Source organism: Gallus gallus (assembly GCF_016699485.2).
Source record: "Gallus gallus isolate bGalGal1 chromosome 37 unlocalized genomic scaffold, bGalGal1.mat.broiler.GRCg7b 37_unloc3, whole genome shotgun sequence".
Taxonomy (NCBI): Eukaryota; Metazoa; Chordata; class Aves; order Galliformes; family Phasianidae; genus Gallus; species Gallus gallus.
Window position 1 is genome coordinate 76,682 of NW_024095969.1, and position 14,772 is coordinate 91,453.

Sequence of the window (14,772 nt, forward strand, 5' to 3'; positions counted from 1 at the left end):
CCTTTCCTCGTTTCCCCTTCTTGGGAGCCTTTAACGGCGTTGGGCGGAAAGGCGCCCTGCTCTGAGCAGCGCTTCCGAAGGGCCGTCCCTTCAGTGCCGGTGCCGGTGCCGGTGCCGGTGCCGGGCAGACGCGGCAGCGCAGCGCAGCGCAGCGCTTCGGCGCTCCTTTCGTGCCGTCTCCCGGCCAACCTCCGCAGCGGCAGCACGAAGCCGCGGGGCGATCTGCCCAAAGCGGCGGCTCCGCGCACTGCTGCGGTGCGGTCACCCCGCGGGGCACCGAGCGGCTCCTTCCCGCGCTGCCCTGCCGTGCCTGCAGGCCCCGAGCGTTGCTGTTCTCCGCCTCAGGGGCTCCCGAGCTCATGCAGCCTGCCGTGCTGCTACGGGGCACTCCCGGGCGCAGTGGCGAGCTTTGGCACCGCTCGTTCGTGCTGCCTCAGGAACGGATCCTGCTGCTCAGCAACACCTCTTTGGCGAAAAAATACCCGCTGAGAGAGGAGCGAGGAATCACGCTTACGAAACAGTTGGCTTTTATTGGGTCGCCCACCACAGGCTGGGTGCAGCTCCGCCTCAGTCCCGCTGACGTTCCTTTCACGTGTCCTTGGCTTGCAAACAGGCGGCACGAGGACGAGGAGGAGCAGCAGCAGCAGCAGCAGGACGACGACGAGGACGAGGACGACGACGACGAGGACGAGGAGGAGCGCAGCCTGCGGACGGCCCTCCAGGAGCTGCGGGTGGACGCGGCGCGGTGAGTGGCGCGGAGCGGTGCGCGGCTGTCGGTACCGCGCTCAGCAGAGACGGAGCGCTCTGACAGATCTCTGGCGGGTCCCGTTTCTCACCGCTGAGTGCAGAGGAGCTCAGGGCTGCACACGCAATTGTCGCAGCCCATCACCTGAAGCTGCGGGGCCGAATCGGGATGCTGACGCCGTGCGCTGAGGCACCGCTGTAACGCGGCCCTCTCTCCTTTACCTCCTCCTCCCCCCTTCATTGCTGCTGTGAACTACCTGGATATTCAGTGCGATGCTGCCAGTAGCTCTGATAGCCAGCTTCTGCACTGCAGCTCGGTTTGGAGTGGCAGTGGCCAAGACAAAGCACCTCCAGTAAAGCCCAGTCCCTTAAACACGGAAGAACTGCGGGGAAGTACCTTTACAGCAGCAGTGTTTGCGTGCCTCTCTCTTCTGGGAGAGCCCCGCTTCCTTAAGGCTCTTCCGCTGCTCCTGTCAGGGACTGCACACCAACAGCCGTCTCAGTCTTGGAAGCAAAAAGAAAAGAGCAACACCCACGTTAGGTGCCATGAGCCACGCCACAGAGCTGCGTGAGCAACGGCACAGGTCCCGTATTTACCTACCTGTTCACCTGTTCTGACCCTGCAGGTGTGAGAGGACTGCAGGAGGACCGGCCGGTCTCTCACGGCACGGACGTTCCAGGTCTCCTGTCCTGTATCCTCCCACGTTTACGCACTGCGGCACAAAACACAAAACCCGGTCACACACACCAAAGACTCACGTCCGTTCCAGTGTTTGTGCTACAGCAGAACACGGCACAGAGGACAGACACAGTCCTCACTTTGAGGCCAGCCATGGCAGAAGAGCCACAGCTGAACCTCTGCTGAACCACCGCTGCGGGGCCTGTGGGGAAGTCACGGGAGAACTGCCTCGCTCTGCCCTCATCGTCTCACTCTGACTCACACAACAGCCAAACCTCACTTTTCCTTTCCTTATCCACGCTTCACAGATCCATCTGTGAAACAGCCCTGTGCAGCCCTCCCGCATCCCGTTCTGTGGAGGCTCACGCTTATGGCAGTGACGTGACTGTGGAAGACCTGGCAGGGTACCTGGAACACCATCTGCATATACCAAAGAAAATGTCTGCCATGGCAGAAATGATGTATTCATAACCAAACAGCAAAAACAGTCACAGTCCTAAGCGTTATCAGAAATTTAAATGGCTCGTTTGTGCCATATTTGTAATGTTCTGTTTCATCAAATGTTTTATTACACGGTACAGTTTAGTTTTGTAATTAAGAGAAAAACTGTACATAGTTGCATAGACTCCTGTGGCTGAAATGATGTATACTTAACTGAAAGCCATACTCAGTCACATAGTAATACAGTTTATTTTTGTAACTCGAATAAAAACTGTATATCGTCTCATAGATTGGCAGAATGGTTTGTTTCGGAAGGGGCCTCTAAGATCACCTCGTTCCAACCCCCTGCTGCAGGTAGGGACACCTCCCTCGAGACCAGGCTGCTCACAGCCCCATCCAGCCTGGCCTTGAAGGCCTCCAGGGAGGGGACAGTCACAAACTCGCTGGGGAACCTGTCCAGGAATCTCTTCCCAGTCGCTGCTCTCAACCTACACTCTCCCACTTCAAAGCCGTTTCCCCTCGTCCAGTCGCTACCTGCCCTTGTAACAAGTTCCCCCCAGCTCTCCTGTAGGTGGGCTGTGAGCTGCCAGGGGGCCCTGAGGGGCACACAGCCATCCCAACATGAGGCCCCGTGGAGCCCCACAGCGAGCAGGGATGTCCCCGTCTGCTCTGCGCACAAAGGACCCGCAGGCGCCCGATGCAGCAGGGCCACCGCGCCGATCCCACCCGCCCATGTTCCTGGGGCTGCCACGGGGATGATCTCATTCTTGTGCTGCTGACAGCCCCAGGAGCCCTCCTTGGGGCACCCCAGGAGCCCTCAGCCCCTGCCACCCCGCTCCAAGGTCCTGCTGCTGGAAGGGATTGGGGGGCCACAGGGAGATACGGGAGCCCCTCGGTGGGCTCTGCTCCCAGCATCCTCCTCCCCTCCGAGGGACAATCTTACAGATGAAACCTGGCTTTACAAGGAAAAAATAGTCATTGGTCAGCTATTAAATAATTAATGAATAATTCCCCCAGAACTTTGAAGTGTGAAGTGGCACAATGTGGGGCTCCAGCAGGGAAAAGGGGGACAAAATGCCCCATAGAACTCTCCTTACTGCCAACACTCCCCGGAGCACAGCAAGTGCCTGAAATCCTGCCCAAAGCAAAGCCTTTCTCCTGCTCAAGACTTGCCCAGAAAAGCCAGAGCGCAGCCCCAAGAAGGACATACCTGAGTTATTGTGGGGGCTTCCTCCAGGCAAGCTGCAGCACCCACTGCAAGCAACGGGCAGCATCGCCTCAGCCTGCTCGTCCTCCTCCTTGGGTCTGTGCTGCTCCATGGCTTCAGGAGCCCACGGTGCGTGGCGGCATCTCACCGGGGTCTGCACACCGGGGACACAGTGACAGAGATGCGGAGGAAGGGACAGCTGACGGGGAACTCCTGCGTCCTCCTGGAGCAGGGTGCAGCTGGGATGTTGAGCTCTGAGGCTGCTCCTCACGGAGCCGCCTTGGCAAGTAGCATCTCCTGCCCCGTAGTCCATGTCTTCCCAAATCTGCGAGCTGGGATGCTCCGCTCGGGAGACTTCAAAGCCCAGCACAGAGCGTTGGCTGTGCCATCACGACGTTCGCCCCAGCATCCATCACCCTTGCGGCGGAGACATCAAACGCATCTCCAAATAGCTCCCCAGGCGCAGGCACCATGCCAGCTCAGCTGCTCTCCTCTCCCGGCCCACCCTGGGATGGCAGGCAGGCAGGCACACACCGCAGCCCCACGGAGGAGCCCTCACTGCAGCAGGCCACAGCCATGGGGCAGCCCCACATCCACGGGGCACACTGCTAAGCGGGGCTGCAGTCCTCACACTGCTCCGTGCCGTTACCCGGTCCCCACGGACAGCAGGTGACCCGGCATATGCTGGCAGCACGCTGTCCCCAGCAGGGGATGTGGGCTGACGTGGTGGCAGGGAACAGCACTGAGCACGGTGGGGATTTCTGCCTCCACCAGGAGACACTGCGCTCTGTCACGGGAGAACTGCCTCGCTCTGCCCTCATCCTTCCACTCTGACTCACACAACAGCCAAACCTCAGCTTGTTTCTCCTTATCCACGCTTAACAGACCCCTCTGTGAAACAGCCTCGTGGACTTCTCCCACATCCTATTCTGAGGAGGCTCCCACCTATGTCGATGATGTGACTGTTGAAGACCTGACAGGATACCTGGAACACCACTTGTATATTCCAAAGAAAACGTCTGCCATGGCAGCCTCACAGTAAGGAACTTCTTCCCAACACCTGGTCTAAACATACACTCTCCCACTTCCACGCTTCTTCCTCTTCATGCAACCCAGGCTACGCTTGGCCTTCTGGGCAGCGAGCACACCTTGCCAGCTCGCGCTCAATCTCTCAGCAGTCCACACTCCCAAATCCTTCTCCACGGGGCCGCTCTCCAGCCATTCTCCACCCAACCCACGTCAGTGCTTGAGATCACCCCGACCCAAATGCAGGGCCTTGCTCTCGGCCTCGCTGAACTTCCTCACGCTGGCATGGGCCCACCTCTAAGGCTCTCCACGTCCCTCTGGATAGCATCCCTTCCCTCTAACGCCTCACCTGCACCACTCAGCTCAGTATCGCCTGCACACACGACGAGGGTGCACACGATCCCACACTCCCTGTCGCCTAATCAAGATGTTCAAGGGCACCGCTCCCATCACCACTCCCAGCACTGAGCCCTGAGGAACGCCGCTCGTCACCGCGCTCCACTTGGACACTGAGCCGCCGACTGCAGCTCCCTGAGTGCCACCATCTAGCCACTTCCTTATCCAGCCACTGCTCCACCCATCAGCCCAGAAGGACGGCCTAAGCTTAGTGCTACAAAACATAACAAATCCTGAAGGAATAAAAAGGATGCACCAAAGGCTCTGCAGGCCGTAACAAAAGCACTCTCCATCAAACGACCATCCCTCTTCTTTCACCTTGGGCCATGCCGATTCAATTCCTCCATGCCGCTTGCTCTGTGCTTTGGTCAGAAATCCTCTCCGGCTTTCTTCTGAACTTGTGCGGTGCTTGGAGAGCTCATTGTTACCGTGGCAAGGGGCTTTGAAAAGGCTTCCCGGCTAAAGCTCCGTCTTCCTCATCTGCCCTACGGAGGAGAACGAGAAGGCGTTCAGTGCTTTGCACAGGGGCTGCGTCTCCTGTCCTCCAGCGCTGCCCGGCTCATTTGCGGCTGCCTCCATTGGGAACAGACTGCTCTGCCCGGGTGCGGGGGGAGGGCCAGAGAGCGAGGCTGGGCGCTCGGAGCCTTTCCTGATCTAACGAGCTCCCTCTTCAGCACGTCTGTTTCTCAGCAGGTATCAGCAGGTAACCGCAATCGTAATAGCCATAGAGCTGGAGGGGACCTTTAAAGGCCATCTCGTCCAACAGCCCCGCAACAAAGAGGGACACCGCAGCTCCAGCAGGCTGTCCAGGGCCTGGTCCAGCCTGGCCCTCTAAGGCTCCCCGTGCTCCAACCCCGCATTTCCTGCCGAGCCCTGCCGTAAGGAACTCCTGGCACCCACGGAAAAGCCTCCGAGTCACCCCCCGACAGCAAAACCCCACGGCCTCACGTATCCCAGTAGCCAAGAGCACTCTCGGCACCATCCCGCGCAACACCAGGCTCCGCACACCAACACCCGCACTCAGACCCGACGCTGACATCCTTGTCCCGACGCCTCTTCGGCTCCGGCAGCTCAGGGCTGTCACCGCTGCCCTGGGCACTTTGGCCCACGCCCACCGCCCCGCAGCCAACAACCCTTTCCCGATCCCCACCCGGACCCTCTCCTTCGCTTCACGACCGCAACGGCAGCGCGAACGGATCGCAAACCGCGCCGCAGCCGCCAAAGCACTCCGCGACCTCTGCGGTACGGACCGCCTTTCCCCACACACACAGCGACACCGCCAAACGACGCGCAGCTCACACACACACAGGGAATGCCGCAGCGCAGCGCAGCGCCATGGCGGGGCCACAACGGCAGCCGCGGCCTCACGGCCCCGTCCAGCACAGCTCAGCACAGCAAGGAACAGCAAAAGAACAGAACAGAACGGCCCGGCCCGGCCGCCGCCCCGCAGCGGCCCCAGCACCAGGCCGCGCCTCGAGGCACAGCGCCGTCCCGCCCGACCCCTCGCGGACCCCTCGCGGACCACCGCGCGCCCCGGCCCGAACCCGCAGCGCCCGCAGCGCCCGCAGCGCCCGGCAACGCCAACGGCAACGCCGACGCCGACGCGGACGGAGCCCAACGGACGCTCACGGCTCTCCGCCTCACCGCGCTCACCGCACGCCGCTCTCCGCCTCACCGCAGCCCGGCGCCGCCCGGATGCAGGCCCTCAGCCGGAAGCGGCCCCGGCCCGGCCCCACGCATGCGCGCTCCTCCCGAGCGGCGCTCGCACCGCTTCCCGCTGTGCTCGGCGCCCCCCGGGCCGGAGCGAGGCTGCGCGGCGGCCATTGGCTGCGGGCGGCTCCTCCCCGCGCCTCGGGCAGCTCGGGCAGCTCGGGGCCGTGCGGGGACGGCCGTGCGGGGACGGCGAGCCCCGGGCCCCGCGCCGCCCGTGTGCGGGCCGTGCGATCGCCGCTAACGGCCGGCCCCGCTCGGTGCGTTGCAGCCGGGAGCGCCTGGCACCGCGCTGACCGTCCGCCCGTGGAGCCGGCAGCGGAGGACGAGCGGCGGCACGACGAGGACCGGCACGACGACGACGACGACGACGACGACGACGACGACGACGAGGACGAGCGGAGCCTGCGGACGGCCCTCAAGAAGCTGCGGCTGGACGCGGCGCGGTGAGTGGCGCGGAGCGGTGCGCGGCTGTCGGTACGCGCTCGCGTCCCCTTCTTGGGAGCCTTTCCTCGTTTCCCCTTCTTGGGAGCCTTTAACGGCGTTGGGCGGAAAGGCGCCCTGCTCTGAGCAGCGCTTCCGAAGGGCCGTCCCTTCAGTGCCGGTGCCGGTGCCGGTGCCGGGCAGACGCGGCAGCGCAGCGCAGCGCAGCGCTTCGGCGCTCCTTTCGTGCCGTCTCCCGGCCAACCTCCGCAGCGGCAGCACGAAGCCGCGGGGCGATCTGCCCAAAGCGGCGGCTCCGCGCACTGCTGCGGTGCGGTCACCCCGCGGGGCACCGAGCGGCTCCTTCCCGCGCTGCCCTGCCGTGCCTGCAGGCCCCGAGCGTTGCTGTTCTCCGCCTCAGGGGCTCCCGAGCTCATGCAGCCTGCCGTGCTGCTACGGGGCACTCCCGGGCGCAGTGGCGAGCTTTGGCACCGCTCGTTCGTGCTGCCTCAGGAACGGATCCTGCTGCTCAGCAACACCTCGTTGGCGAAAAAATACCCGCTGAGAGAGGAGCGAGGAATCACGCTTACGAAACAGTTGGCTTTTATTGGGTCGCCCACCACAGGCTGGGTGCAGCTCCGCCTCAGTCCCGCTGACGTTCCTTTCACGTGTCCTTGGCTTGCAAACAGGCGGCACGAGGACGAGGAGGAGCAGCAGCAGCAGCAGACGACGACGAGGACGAGGACGACGACGACGAGGACGAGGAGGAGCGCAGCCTGCGGACGGCCCTCCAGGAGCTGCGGGTGGACGCGGCGCGGTGAGTGGCGCGGAGCGGTGCGCGGCTGTCGGTACCGCGCTCAGCAGAGACGGAGCGCTCTGACAGATCTCTGGCGGGTCCCGTTTCTCACCGCTGAGTGCAGAGGAGCTCAGGGCTGCACACGCAATTGTCGCAGCCCATCACCTGAAGCTGCGGGGCCGAATCGGGATGCTGACGCCGTGCGCTGAGGCACCGCTGTAACGCGGCCCTCTCTCCTTTACCTCCTCCTCCCCCCTTCATTGCTGCTGTGAACTACCTGGATATTCAGTGCGATGCTGCCAGTAGCTCTGATAGCCAGCTTCTGCACTGCAGCTCGGTTTGGAGTGGCAGTGGCCAAGACAAAGCACCTCCAGTAAAGCCCAGTCCCTTAAACACGGAAGAACTGCGGGGAAGTACCTTTACAGCAGCAGTGTTTGCGTGCCTCTCTCTTCTGGGAGAGCCCCGCTTCCTTAAGGCTCTTCCGCTGCTCCTGTCAGGGACTGCACACCAACAGCCGTCTCAGTCTTGGAAGCAAAAAGAAAAGAGCAACACCCACGTTAGGTGCCATGAGCCACGCCACAGAGCTGCGTGAGCAACGGCACAGGTCCCGTATTTACCTACCTGTTCACCTGTTCTGACCCTGCAGGTGTGAGAGGACTGCAGGAGGACCGGCCGGTCTCTCACGGCACGGACGTTCCAGGTCTCCTGTCCTGTATCCTCCCACGTTTACGCACTGCGGCACAAAACACAAAACCCGGTCACACACACCAAAGACTCACGTCCGTTCCAGTGTTTGTGCTACAGCAGAACACGGCACAGAGGACAGACACAGTCCTCGCTTTGAGGCCAGCCATGGCAGAAGAGCCACAGCTGAACCTCTGCTGAACCACCGCTGCGGGGCCTGTGGGGAAGTCACGGGAGAACTGCCTCGCTCTGCCCTCATCGTCTCACTCTGACTCACACAACAGCCAAACCTCACTTTTCCTTTCCTTATCCACGCTTCACAGATCCATCTGTGAAACAGCCCTGTGCAGCCCTCCCGCATCCCGTTCTGTGGAGGCTCACGCTTATGTCAGTGACGTGACTGTGGAAGACCTGGCAGGGTACCTGGAACACCATCTGCATATACCAAAGAAAATGTCTGCCATGGCAGAAATGATGTATTCATAACCAAATAGCAAAAACAGTCACAGTCCTAAGCGTTATCAGAAATTTAAATGGCTCGTTTGTGCCATATTTGTAATGTTCTGTTTCATGTACAGTTTAGTTTTGTAATTAAGAGAAAAACTGTACATAGTTGCATAGACTCCTGTGGCTGAAATGATGTATACTTAACTGAAAGCCATACTCAGTCACATAGTAATACAGTTTATTTTTGTAACTCAAATAAAAACTGTATATAGTCTCATAGACTGACAGAATGGTTTGTTTCGGAAGGGGCCTCTGAGATCACCTCGTTCCAACCCCCTGCTGCAGGTAGGGACACCTCCCTCGAGACCAGGCTGCTCACAGCCCCATCCAGCCTGGCCTTGAAGGCCTCCAGGGAGGGGACAGTCACAAACTCGCTGGGGAACCTGTCCAGGAATCTCTTCCCAGTCGCTGCTCTCAACCTACACTCTCCCACTTCAAAGCCGTTTCCCCTCGTCCAGTCGCTACCTGCCCTTGTAACAAGTTCCCCCCAGCTCTCCTGTAGGTGGGCTGTGAGCTGCCAGGGGGTCCTGGGGGCACACAGCCATCCCAACATGAGGCCCCATGGAGCCCCACAGCGAGCAGGGATGTCCCCGTCTGCTCTGCGCACAAAGGACCCGCAGGCGCCCGATGCAGCAGGGCCACCGCGCCGATCCCACCCGCCCATGTTCCTGGGGCTGCCACGGGGATGATCTCATTCTTGTGCTGCTGACAGCCCCAGGAGCCCTCCTTGGGGCACCCCAGGAGCCCTCAGCCCCTGCCACCCCGCTCCAAGGTCCTGCTGCTGGAAGGGATTGGGGGGCCGCAGGGAGATACGGGAGCCCCTCGGTGGGCTCTGCTCCCAGCATCCTCCTCCCCTCCGAGGGACAATCTTACAGATGAAACCTGGCTTTACAAGGAAAAAATAGTCATTGGTCAGCTATTAAATAATTAATGAATAATTCCCCCAGAACTTTGAAGTGTGAAGTGGCGCAATGTGGGGCTCCAGCAGGGAAAAGGGGGACAAAATGCCCCACAGAACTCTCCTTACTGCCAACACTCCCCGGAGCACAGCAAGTGCCTGAAATCCTGCCCAAAGCAAAGCCTTTCTCCTGCTCAAGACTTGCCCAGAAAAGCCAGAGCGTGTAGGAAATCAGCGGGAGACAAGTCTCATGCTTTCACGATCAACAAGTCTCTGCTTTATTGAAGCACACGCAGGCATCTATACGATAGTTAATGAGCTACTACATATGCCAAATTGGGTTCTCTTATTGGTTAGTTCTTTACGTGAGAAAGTAACCATCAACGCTAGATACTGTGACAGTCCCGTGATGAATGCCCGATTGTTTACCGCATACCACTCAATTTTCTTAACTGCAGCATGTTCTTATCACTTCCTTGCTCCTGAGGGCAGCACGACCTTGCCTGGTTTAATGAGCAGGGCCCTATCTCCTTACCAGCTGCATCCCATCATGGCCCCTCTCCCGGAGCCAGTGCTCCGGGTCCCAAAAGCTCTCCACACTTCCCCCGTTTTCTTTTTGTACGAGCCAGGTTGTATGAATCGCATCTTGAGCCACCTTTTGCTAGCATTACAGTAAACAAAGCATGATTATCAGCATACCAATCACTATCTATAAGAATACACTAGATTTATGTTACACACTTCTACAAAGCATTCCTTGTCAGAAAACTAACAGTAAAGACTACACAGCACACCAGTATTAACTACAGTTTCAATATCCCGATGAATAAAATACCACAGTCCCCACTCTGGATCAACCACTGTACCCGACCCCCACAATTAGTGCGCTTCTGAGTCTCATAACCGCCAATTGCTCCTGGCAGTTCCCAGTGTCCAAGAGACCTTTCTGATGAGATGTTTTCTGCAATCTGCTAAGGGAATACCAGTCGCAGCTCAGGAGTCACGGCACTGTATATGATGTCTTGCACACCATGCAGCTATCGCTCGCCGGAGTCGCTGTTGTTGTCATCGGGTTGAGATGGGTTCTTGATGTTCGGGGTTGGCTTAGTCCATTTACTGGGAACCCATAATGGGCCAGATCCTGTGAAAACACAACTTTCTCCTGGGAGCCTCCCATGATGTTTACAAAATTCTTATTGGTTCCTAATTCCCTCAAAGTTTCCACAAACTCTTAACACTGTATAGTGATATTGTTCGGTTATAAACACTTGGGAACAGATCTCACAGAAGCTTGTCCATGTTCCCTTACACGCTTCCATGCAATCAGAACACAGTACTAGATAAACAGGCTGACACTCATTCCCTGAAAGGAACACATCTCACTCACACCACACTCACTCTGACATTTAGAACAAAAAACATAGTTTATACATAATCCACAATGCTGACGACGTCTTTTAGCTTGTATCTTAATAACACTAGTGCATTAGTCAATTAGTTGCAAGTCCTACCCCAGCCGGCAATCTAACCCGTGAGCTCACGTATCTCGGGGGGGGGGAAGCAGGCACGCTCCTTCATACCCTGCGTAGGACGTCTCCTCACGCCTTAACGGGCACCCCCTTTTCTATACACATACCTGATACACCAATGGATGGTCCTTGTCTGTCCCTGCAGTGATCGGGTGAGGAAGGGAGACTTTCCAAGAAATCTTGGGGCGCGCCAAAGGTGTCCCCTCTCTCAACCGATCCCGCAGCCAAACAGAGCGGATCTATTCTCATTGCAAAATTGAGTTGCGGAAATCAGACCCTATATCCGGTAAGGATATAGAGCAGGCATGTGTCAATTGATGTCTATTGATAATGCAAGGGGGATCACTCCACCTAACTTGCACACCGTCAGGAGAAATTGTGCTATAGATATAGGTCAAACTAATACATAATCAATAGTTGACAGGAATTCAGATACATTTTCATTACGTTCCTGAAAGACACATTTTCATGCAGTATAATGAGACAGAAGAACAGAGGGTAGTGCTGGCGCAGTTCTTATAATTTGCAATTGCTTGCAGCTTGTCTCACAGCACCTGGCACAACGGTCTATCACAGCTCTGCATTCCTTTCGCCTACTCCCATCATTGTTCTGTGTGAGACAGTGATCCATAGCAGCTGTTTTACTTGCACTGACCCAGGGGGAGAAAAACATGACCTCGCTGGGTCAGCCGTCCATCCACAATTTCCCTGTTCTACTATTGCCTGGCCTGTGGGCGAGTTCGGGATACCCGTACTGTGTTTTACTCCCCATGTTTGCAGAAACTCCCCAAGCCTACGACTAGTGTAGGCTGGGCCATTGTCTGTTTTTATTTGTAGTGATATACCCATAACTGCAAAGCAACAACTGAGATGCCTTTCTACATACATAGCCTTTTCTCCAGGTTGAGCGGTGGCCCACATAAAATGACTATATGTATCTATAGACACGTGTACATATTTCAGCTGCCCGAACTCACCCACATGCATCACATCCATCTGCCTATTTTCGTTAGCTTTAAGTCCCCTGGGGTTAACTCCTAGCCCGAGACCCATACTGCCATTATGGTGGCTGCACACTGGGCATGATCTAACAATTACCTTAGCATCCTCATATGTTATCTGATATTCCCTTCTTAGCCCCTTGGCATTCTGGCGAAACATAGAGTGCGCCTCTCGGGCCAGGACATGCTGGGAGACTAAAGGTCTCTGCGCCAGTGACACTAAGCGATCGGCTCTCGCATTTCCCTCCCCCAAGTCTATCTCCCATTTATGACCTCGAACATGTATTACTGCATATGAGTGCTCCCTAATTCTGATTGCTCTCTGCAACTGCACGAACAGCTCGTACAGCCGCCGATTCTGCACTTCCTTTATGTAGGCCTCCTCTATTTGGTGGCATACTCCAGCTAGATAAAGGGAGTCGGTGACCACATTAAGGGGGCCGATTAAGTTCATCATGGCCCATACAACGGCCACCAGCTCCAATGTTTGCAATAAGTCCTTATCATGGGCTGCAATGAGGTGATGTCTCCAGGAGCCGCCCTGCTGCCAGGTCACTGCTGCTGTTCTAGACTTCTGTCCCGCATCCGTGTAAGCCGTGATTGTGTTCTGCAAGGGCGTCTCGTGCTGCTTTGGTATCCGGAGCCAACTCCATTGACCAATCCAATGTAGCGGCACGTTCGGAATCTTTTCCATTGAAATCGTACTTCCAGATCCTAAGAGAGCATCCTGTAACTCTGGACTATGCTGCACATACCATGTCAGAGTGTCCTTCTGCATTGGCAGCTGTACACACACAGGCTCCATACCTATGATCTGCAGGGTACGTTCTCGCCCTTTCTTAATCACTTCTGCCAGGAGTTCAGTTTTTTGAAGAAGTGTTTTTGATTGCTGCAGTGAGGGACAGATCCACTCTAGTACCCATACCTCCCCCGTTTTCTTTTTAGATTGTGCCAACGCTCCTAAAAGGTACTTTGGTCCATACCATACCATAACCTGTATGGGGAGGTCAGGGTCACGTCTCCAAACACTGCCGTGTATAATGCAGTCCATAATCTGTTGTAGTAGACGTTTGTGCTGCGTTGTCACTGTTACAGGCTGGGCCAGGTCAGTGCCCCGTAACAAAGGTCGCAACGACTCTAAGAGTTCGTTTGGGATGCCCACCACAGGGCTCAACCACTTTAAGTCCCCCAGTAACCTTTGGGCATCATGTAGAGTCTCTATTTTAGTATCCAGTTGCAGTTTCTGTGGGGTTACTATCGTGTTAGTCAGTGTCCATCCTAAGTACTTCCGGGGTGCGGAGAGTTGTACCTTTTCAGGGGCAAACATAAGTCCTTCCCTATTTAGGGTCTTTTCTATTTGCCAAATTTGTTCCTGTGTGAAGGCCTCTGGCTGGGCAAAAAGGATGTCCTCCATGTAATGATAAATGACCATTTGTTTCCATTCTCGCCGGAGTGGTTGTAGAGCATGGTCGACATATAGTTGACATAGCATGGGGCTATTTTTCATCCCCTGAGGTAATACTGTCCATTCAAATCGTTGATCAGGGTGTTCTCGATTCAGTGCAGGCAATGTGAAGGCAAATCGTTTAGTGTCCTGAGGGTGCAGGGTAATAGTAAAGAAACAGTCCTTTAAGTCACTAATTAGTAATGGCCAATTGTAAGGTAGCATGGCAGGATTGGGCAGGGCGGGTTGAAGTGCCCCCAATTGAGAGAGCACACTGCGGCCAATTAAGCATTGAACAGTGGGGGGTAGGGGTGCCACCGAGACAGGTATGGACTACTTGTTCATCAAGGTGGATTTTCAGGGGAGGCGACTTTTTTGCTAAGGATAGTCCACCTGTACCCATCACTGTGGCTATGGCCGCTTGCAGTGGCCAATGAGGCGGCCAAATTTCTGGGCTCACTATGCTGTTGTCGGCCCCTGTATCTAATAGACCTTGAAGTTTGATTTCTTCCTCTCTGTGTTTAAGTGTCACTGGTTTTTTAGGTCGATCATGCAAATTTAGTGATAGCAATGCTAAGCCCCCTGAGGAGCCAAACCTTTGCTCCCCTCGGGGAGACGATTGACACGGTGTTAAGGCTTTGGTCAATTGCTCTAGGGGTACTAACTGCGCTATCCGTTGCCCTTTCTCAATTTTTATTGGAGGAAACGGGGTGTATACCATAATCTGGATCTCGCCCTGAAAGTCCACATCTATTACCCCAGGGAGGACAAAAAGTCCGAGCATCGATGCTGAAGAACGCCCCAATAAAAGGGCCCCAACGGCGGTTCCATTTATCATTACTGGTCCTCTGATCCCTGTAGACACCCGCTCAGGTTTTGTGGTCATTAAGGTCGTGGTCACTGCGGCTGCCAAGTCCAAGCCGAGGCTTCCTGGTGTGGCTGGTTGCAGGGCTGCTGCTGGCTGGAAACGGCTACTTGTGTCTGCGCGTGGCCGTCGTTTCTTTCTCGCGCTGGGCTGGGGGTTTCCCGACCGGCGTCGACAGGCATTGGTATTGTGGTTGTCCATACGACATGTCTGACACCATGAACCGGTGGCTTGACACTGACGACGCATATGTCCCATGCCGCCACAGCGATAGCATTTGATGCGACCAGCAACAGGAGATCTCGGGCCTAAATTTGTTGTCGCAGATGCTTGTAAGGATGCAAGAGCTGCTAGCACTTGATTGTGAGAGGCCTCAGCCTGCGCCTTTAAACCTGCCCCTAACTCCTTAATAGCCTCAACCA

The 14,772-nt window shown here is 56.6% G+C and overlaps 2 protein-coding genes and 1 long non-coding RNA gene across 4 annotated transcripts; 2 read left to right on the forward strand and 1 right to left on the reverse strand.

The window, feature by feature from the left end:
• The first annotated feature begins 92 nt into the window (after positions 1-92).
• Positions 93-4,505, forward strand: LOC121108781 (nucleolin-like). Its single transcript, XM_046906052.1, has 3 exons — positions 93-745; positions 1,371-1,436; positions 3,957-4,505. The coding sequence occupies exons 1-3, from the start codon at positions 360-362 to the stop codon at positions 4,111-4,113; spliced, it is 609 nt and encodes a 202-aa protein (XP_046762008.1). The 5' UTR covers positions 93-359; the 3' UTR covers positions 4,114-4,505.
• Positions 4,506-5,649: 1,144 nt separating this feature from the next.
• LOC121108771 (atherin-like) lies at positions 5,650-8,832 on the forward strand. 2 transcript variants are annotated; one of them, XM_040656918.2, is made up of 4 exons: positions 5,650-6,649; positions 7,316-7,443; positions 8,069-8,134; positions 8,430-8,832. In XM_040656918.2, the coding sequence occupies exons 1-4, from the start codon at positions 5,829-5,831 to the stop codon at positions 8,504-8,506; spliced, it is 1,092 nt and encodes a 363-aa protein (XP_040512852.1). In that variant the 5' UTR covers positions 5,650-5,828; the 3' UTR covers positions 8,507-8,832. The 2 variants fall into 2 exon arrangements, with proteins under 2 accessions (XP_040512852.1, XP_040512851.1); XM_040656917.2 differs by having other exon boundaries at positions 8,069-8,832.
• LOC121108775 lies at positions 7,207-8,191 on the reverse strand. The gene is made up of 3 exons (XR_005843433.1): positions 8,044-8,191; positions 7,840-7,946; positions 7,207-7,593 (listed from the first exon to the last, which is right to left on the reverse strand). It is a non-coding gene; the product is annotated as an uncharacterized LOC121108775 (long non-coding RNA).
• Positions 8,833-14,772: the final 5,940 nt, after the last annotated feature.

Coding starts and splice junctions, on each gene's coding strand:
- LOC121108781 (XM_046906052.1), top strand. CDS start 360: ATGCAGCCTGCCGTGCTGCTACGGGGCACTCCCGGGCGCAGTGGCGAG. Junction 746..1,370: donor CTGCGGGTGGACGCGGCGCG/GTGAGTGGCGCG, acceptor CTGACCCTGCAG/GTGTGAGAGGACTGCAGGAG. Junction 1,437..3,956: donor CGTTCCAGGTCTCCTGTCCT/GTATCCTCCCAC, acceptor CACGCTTAACAG/ACCCCTCTGTGAAACAGCCT.
- LOC121108771 (XM_040656917.2), top strand. CDS start 5,829: ATGGCGGGGCCACAACGGCAGCCGCGGCCTCACGGCCCCGTCCAGCAC. Junction 6,650..7,315: donor CTGCGGCTGGACGCGGCGCG/GTGAGTGGCGCG, acceptor GCTTGCAAACAG/GCGGCACGAGGACGAGGAGG. Junction 7,444..8,068: donor CTGCGGGTGGACGCGGCGCG/GTGAGTGGCGCG, acceptor CTGACCCTGCAG/GTGTGAGAGGACTGCAGGAG.